The sequence below is a fragment of the Myotis lucifugus genome, unplaced genomic scaffold (genome assembly GCF_000147115.1).
Source record: "Myotis lucifugus unplaced genomic scaffold, Myoluc2.0 scaffold_274, whole genome shotgun sequence".
Lineage (NCBI taxonomy): Eukaryota > Metazoa > Chordata > Mammalia > Chiroptera > Vespertilionidae > Myotis > Myotis lucifugus.
In genome coordinates, this window is record NW_005871322.1 from 1,434,878 (window position 1) to 1,441,544 (window position 6,667).

The 6,667-nt window shown below is 52.7% G+C and overlaps 1 protein-coding gene across 1 annotated transcript in view; it reads left to right on the top strand.

Annotated features, from left to right (window-relative positions):
• Positions 1-6,368, top strand: part of PLA2G15 (phospholipase A2 group XV) — a 13,436-nt gene extending 7,068 nt beyond the window's left edge. The window contains exons 3-6 of the mRNA XM_006099463.3: positions 845-963; positions 1,869-1,967; positions 2,315-2,539; positions 4,342-6,368. Coding sequence (XP_006099525.1) covers positions 845-963; positions 1,869-1,967; positions 2,315-2,539; positions 4,342-4,853 — 955 coding nt within the window. The 3' untranslated portion in view covers positions 4,854-6,368. The remainder of the gene's footprint in view (positions 1-844; positions 964-1,868; positions 1,968-2,314; positions 2,540-4,341) is intronic.
• Positions 6,369-6,667: the final 299 nt, after the last annotated feature.

Sequence of the window (6,667 nt, forward strand, 5' to 3'; positions counted from 1 at the left end):
CTCCTCTTTTATAAAAATTTGATTTGAGAGAGAGAGAGAGAGAGAGAGAGATTTATTGTTCCACTTATTTATTCATTCATTGGTTGATTCTTTATGTGCAATGACTGGGGATTGAACCTGCAACCTTGATGTATCAGGATGATGCTCTAACCCAGTGGTTCTCAACCTGTGGGTCGAGACCCCTTTGGGGGTCGAACGACCCTTTCACAGGGGTCGCCTAAGACCATCGGAAAACGCATATATAATTACATATTGTTTTTGTGATTAATCACTATGCTTTAATTATGTTCAATTTGTAACAATGAAAATACATCCTGCATATCAGATATTTACATTACGATTCATAACAGTAGCAAAATTACAGTTATGAAGTAGCAACGAAAATAATTTTATGGTTGGGAGTCACCACAACATGAGGAACTGTATTAAAGGGTCGCGGCATTAGGAAGGTTGAGAACCACTGCTCTAGTTTGTATATAAGATAGAAGAGCTAGGGCTGAGGTAAGGTGCCCTGGGGGCTTCAATGGATCATTACAGAATGATAAGAACAAGTGCTTAGTAAATAGAAGTTCGCCCTACCATATAATTAATGGCAATTATTATGGGCAAGGACCCTAATTCAAGTTAAAGGGGGAGGGGCAGCTAAAATTATTCTTAGCTCAGAACAATGCACAGAAGCAATCTTCAGTGACTAACTCTGAACCCCCAGTTACTTTCTGGTCTCCCTTGTACAAGTGACCAAACCTGAGGGTGAGAAGGGAGTGTGGCTCAGGACACAGGGCAGAATTGGGACTCGAATTCAGTGCCAACATTGGGTCACCAGCTCAGTATTCCCTCCTGACAGGCTGGTCTACAACAGGACGTCCCGGGCCACCCAGTTTCCCGATGGTGTGGACGTGCATGTCCCTGGCTTTGGGGAGACCTTCTCCCTGGAGTTCCTGGATCCCAGCAAAAGCAGTGTGGGTATGTGGCCCTTCTCATGCTCTCTGGGGAATGAGGCTGGAGGTTTTGCGGGACTCCTAGTGTGGGAGGAACCACTCAGTTTGAAGGCAGAGTGGTTCTCTGTCAGTGTGGGCAGAGAGCACTCCTTCAGGGATCTCCCTGCGGTAGAGGTCACAGTGTCTTTGGCAGGCATGTTATAGGTGGCTGGCACTGGCAATACCCTCTCTAATCCTATGCATTTCTTTCTTTTTTTTTTGTTTTGTTAATCCTCAGCTGAGGATATTTTTCCATTGATTTTTAGAGAGAGTGTAAGGGAGAGGGAGAAGGAGAGAGAAAAATCGATGTGAGGGACACATCGATTGGTTGCTTCCTGCACTCACCCCGACCAGGGCCAGGGAACCTGCAACCGAGGTACATGCCCTTGACCGGAATCAAACCTAGGACCTTTCAGTCGCTTTATCCACTGAGCCAAACTGGCTAGGGCTCTTTTTTTCTTTTTTTTAATGAATTTAAAAAAAAATATTTTTATTGATTTTTTTATAGAGAGGAAGGGAGAGGGATAGAGAGCTAGAAACATCGATCAGCCGCCTCCTGCACACCCCCCACCAGGGATGTGCCCACAACCATGACCGGAATCGAACCTGGGACCCTTCAGTCTGCAGGCCAACTCTCTATCCACTGAGCCAAACCAGTTAGGGCTTTTTTTTTTTTTTAATTGACTTTAGAGAGAGGAAGGAAGAGGGAGAGAGAGAGAAATATTGATTGGCTGCCTCCTGCACGCCCCCTTCTGGGGATGGAGCCTGCAACCCAGCTTGTGCCCTGACCAGGAATTGAACTGGTGACCTCTTGGTGCATGGGACATGGGACAATGCTCAACCAACTGAGCCACACCAGTCAGGACTAATCCTGTACCTCTCTGTGTATAGGTTCCTATTTCCACACCATGGTAGAGAGCCTTGTGAGCTGGGGCTACACAAGGGGTGAGGACGTCCGGGGGGCCCCTTATGACTGGCGCCGAGCCCCAAGTAAGTGATCACCCTTGTTTCCCGCTGAGGTCATGGGAGGTGGGGACAGGGGGTCACAGTCACCATAGGCCCTAGGCTCTCCCTTACTCCTGGTCAATCTGTCCTGTCTTTCCCCCTCCGTCACCCCAGGATTTCTGGGTCTCTGAGCCCTGGAGAGAGATAGTGAGTCTGAGAAGGGGGAAGGGGAGCCCCTTTGTTCCCTACCCTCATTGAACGGGAGGGGAAACCATATTACTCCCACTTGAATTGTAGCATCCTCTCCTAGTCCTGGGTCTGGCCTGAGAGACACTCATAGTTCAGGCCCCAGGACCCTTCGCGCCTGACTCCCGCCTGGCTCTGGCCTGCAGATGAGAATGGGCCCTACTTCCTGGCCCTCCGGGAGATGATCGAGGAGATGCACCAGCTGTATGGGGGCCCCGTGGTGCTGGTTGCCCACAGCATGGGCAACATGTACACGCTCTACTTTCTGCAGCGACAGCCACAGGCCTGGAAGGACAAGTATATCCGTGCCTTCGTGGCACTGGGTGCGCCCTGGGGGGGCGTGGCCAAGACCTTTCGCGTCCTGGCCTCAGGTAAGACACTGCCTGGTCCAGCATGCGGGGGCTGGTGTTGGGGTGGCACCCTCTCTTCCCCTCTACAGTGTCCTCCTGGGGAACCCTTCTTTCTCCAGAACGTATTCTTTTCCAAATAATGTCACCTCTCTCGTTGAGGACCTTGGTTACCTGTGCACGTGTCTTACAGCATGTACATGGACATACTCTCGGTCATGCAGGTCTTGCTTGTGCACACGTGTACACGCACTCTGCGCAGGCCTGGCTGCCTAACTTGGTTTGACCCAGAGTTCTTTGGGGGAACCTTCTCCCTCTCCCCTATCCTCATACTCACTCTTTCATTCCCACCTTTGCCCCAGAGAAGGAAGGCTAGACGACAGTTTCCTGTTTATGAGCTGCACCTCCATGTGCAGCAGCTCAGAACCTCTGTTGGCAACACAAGGAGGAAGCAGGTGCAGATCTGGTTGGGCCTGCTTGCTAGGCAGTTGGGAAAGTCACCTCTTCCCCATTCCATTTCTCCCCAATTTACCTGAACTTTCTTTTTTGTTTTAAATATTTTAATTGATTTTTTTTAAAATGGGAGAAGAAGGAAGAGGGAGAGAGAGAAACATCCGTGTGAGATTGAAACATGGATCAGCCACCTTCTGCATGCCCCCCTACCGGGGATCAAGCCCACAACCCTTGGCTGGGTGCTGACTGGGAATTGAACCGACAACCTTCAGTGCACAGGACAACACCCAACCAACTGAGCCACGCCAGCCAGGGCCACCTGCATTTTCATGTCTGTCAGGATCTGCCAGCTACAGCCATAGGGCTTCCCTCCCTCTGCCAGAACTGGTGTGAGCCCCATGGCCCCTCACTTTAGGAGCCATAAACCAGGATTGTGCCTCTGGGCTGACAACCTGCTGGTTCACCTTGGATAAGGTCAGTGCCCACAGGGCTGGGCCAACCATCTGATGAGCTTTCTTCCTCAAGTCACCGGCACTGCCTGATCTGCTTGTTGTGATCAGGTCAGACCAGTGCCTGTCCCTGTAGTGACCCTGGATTGGCTTTGCCTCAGATACTGGGAAACTGTTCTTTCAGGCCCTGGCAATCTGGGAGCAGGACGGCGGTGGGAAGGGTGATAGTCATGGACCCCTAGATGGGGGCCTCCCTTTCCTCAGGAGTCTTAGAACCAGGCCCCGCCAGGCAGAGCGGTGGTTCTGTGGTCAGAGAGGTAGAGTGATGGGTGGCCATGGGTCCTCAACAGGGTCAAGAGGCTCCCATTCCCAAGTTCCAACTCACCCTCTGGAAGTTTCACTGGCAACTGGGTGTGTGTGTATTGTTGGCATTCCTGTGTTTGAAGGACTCATGCTCTAGTCTGCAGACCTGCCTGGGGGGCCTGGCTGCCCAGGTCAGCAACAGGCAGGACTGGCTGGCTGCAGTTCTAAGCCTAGAAAAAGAAAAATATTTGCATAGCTCATTGTAATTTAAAAAAAAAAAAGGATTGTGCCTCTGGACTGACAACCTGCTGGTTCACCTTGGATAAGGTCAGTGCCTACAGGCCCAGTGGTAATTCACCTTGTGGGTGTGTGTTGCCTAAATACCTGGTGAAGAAATGCAGAAGGAAAGAAACAAGTGTTGGTTGGGTGCTTCCCAGATGTAGCAAAATTACAGGGAAACAATAAAAGGGAATGCAGGCATGGGAGTTATAACGATAACTGGAGAGACTGGTGTGCTGACTGGGCCACTGGTTGGGGTCCAGCAGGGGCCGTGGCGGTGAACATGGTGCCCAGCCAGCTTGCATTCCTGAGCACTGACTGACTGGAGCCCTCTCCCCGCAGGGGACAACAACCGGATCCCAGTCATCAGTCCCCTGAAGATCCGGGAGCAGCAGCGGACTGCTGTCTCTACCAGCTGGCTGCTGCCCTACAACTATACCTGGTCACCTGAGAAGGTCTTTGTACGCACATCCACGACCAATTACACGTTGCGCGACTATCGCCAGTTCTTCCAGGACATTGGCTTCGAAGACGGCTGGCTCATGCGGCAGGACACGGAGGGGCTGGTTGAAGCCATGGTGCCACCTGGCGTGCCACTGCACTGCCTCTATGGCACGGGTGTCCCCACACCAGATTCCTTCTACTATGAGAGTTTCCCAGACCGTGACCCTAAAATCTACTTTGGTGATGGCGATGGCACTGTGAACTTGCAGAGTGCCCTGCAGTGCCAGACCTGGCGCAGCCGCCAGGAACACCAGGTCTCACTGCAGGAGCTGCCAGGCAGCGAGCACATTGAGATGCTGGCCAATGCCACGACCCTGGCCTACCTGAAATTCCTGCTCCTTGGGCCCTGATTCTTGTGCCAGGCAGGGCTGTGGGATGGCTTGGCACAGCTGCTGCTCTTGACCTCCCAGGCTGCCGTGGCCCATGAGTTTAGCAGTTTGTAACTGACCTTTCAAGGCCATACGTCTTGGGTTATGAAACATCTGCCATTGGGAAGTGCCGTTTCTTACCCTTTCTCTGGGAGAGAGGAAGGAAGAAATAGTCTGGACTCACTCAAGGGACTCTTAATGGAGAGAATGCTGCTGCTGATGGAATCATCGTGACCTCAGGACCGGCAGCAGGTGGATTGGCTGCACCTGGATCCAATCCCCCAACTCAGGGTCCATGTGTTCCTTCTACTCCTGTGGCCATTTCACATGGCCCACTAGGCCCTGGCCCCTCAGACTTCCTGTGAGGGATATCACTGAGCTGTCCCTGCCCCCAGACATCCCAGCGATGGGCTCCTTGTCCCTAGGGTGATCCTTCCCACTGGCTGGCCACAGGTACCGCTGCCGCTGGCCACGGGTAGCTGGAGCTGCTGGCTTCCCTGTGGCCTCGCTGCACAACAGCCCAATTGTGGCTCTCTGGGGCAGCCCGTTTCCCCCTGCAGGCAGGGGTGGGCTGTGTTTTCTGTGGTTCCCAGGCTGTGGGGCATTCACTCCTACCTCCCTCACCTCCAAGAATAGCCTAGCTGAGGAGTGGGCAGCAGCCCCCCCAGTTCTGCGGGCTGTATCCCAGGAGCTCTGATCCCCTGGTGGGCTGTCACCGGCCAACAGTATCGATGCTGGCTCCCTTCACCCTAGAACTGCTATTCAGGACTCAGTGCCATAGCCTTTTAGATCCTGATGAAGAAAGAGAACTCAAGATCGGACCAAGGTGACTCAGAGCTTCCCTAACGTGACTTTTTTTTTTTTTAACCTGACCTCTTGCTAACCCCATCACCATATTGTCACCCTGCCATAGGGTTTCTCTAGCACCCACGTGGGCCGGCACAGGGCTGAGAGGAGGTTGGGCTCCCGCCCACCCTGCCCAGCACCTACCTCCACCAGGCAGCACAGTGGTGTTTAGTCTGCAGGGACTAGTTCAGGAACTTGAGTGGGCCCCTGTGAGAGCCAGGTGCCTTGGAGCCCTCCTGCGGGGTTCCTGTCTGCCCCCGGATGCTGCATGGGTCAAGCATGTCAAACTCAAAGGCTGACACGGGCCAAATAAACGAGGCATGCGGCCCGTGGGCTGAGAGTTTGACATTCTTGGTATGGTCTTCCTATGACAGCAGAGCTGGAGAGTCTGTATCTGCCTTTCGGCAGTGGTCTCTGAGTGGGCAACAGCTATAGGCCAAGACTTGGTTCTAGCCTCTAGGGTGAGGGCCCAAAACCACAATCAGGCTGAACTGTGCTGCCCTCCCACAGGTTTCTTTGGAGCCGGATTTTCTCTGTTGCGTACATACCCAGCGTCTGTTTCTCCCTGTGTTCCTGAGGGGTGGGCCCCCTATCGGGCTCTGAGCAGGCTGTATCTTGATTGTGGCAATAAAAGTATTCTGGATGCTGTAAGGTTGCCTGGCCTAGGCTCTATTCGGAGTATGAGAGGAGGGAGCTAGTGGAGGGGTAAGAGGGCTAGAGAGCAGGTAATCGGGCCAGGTCTTTCCTGTGGCCTCAGTGGGTTCTCTCAGCACCGAAGCGTGGCTCCTATGCACCACTTTGGGCTTTATTCTCCTGCCCCTTCTCCTGGGATCTAGTTCCCCTCCTGGGACTAAGAACCAGGACCTGAAACATTCCTTTTTTAATTTTTTTATTGCTTAAAGTATTACAAAGGGTATTACATATGTGTCCTTTTTTCCCACCCGCCCTTG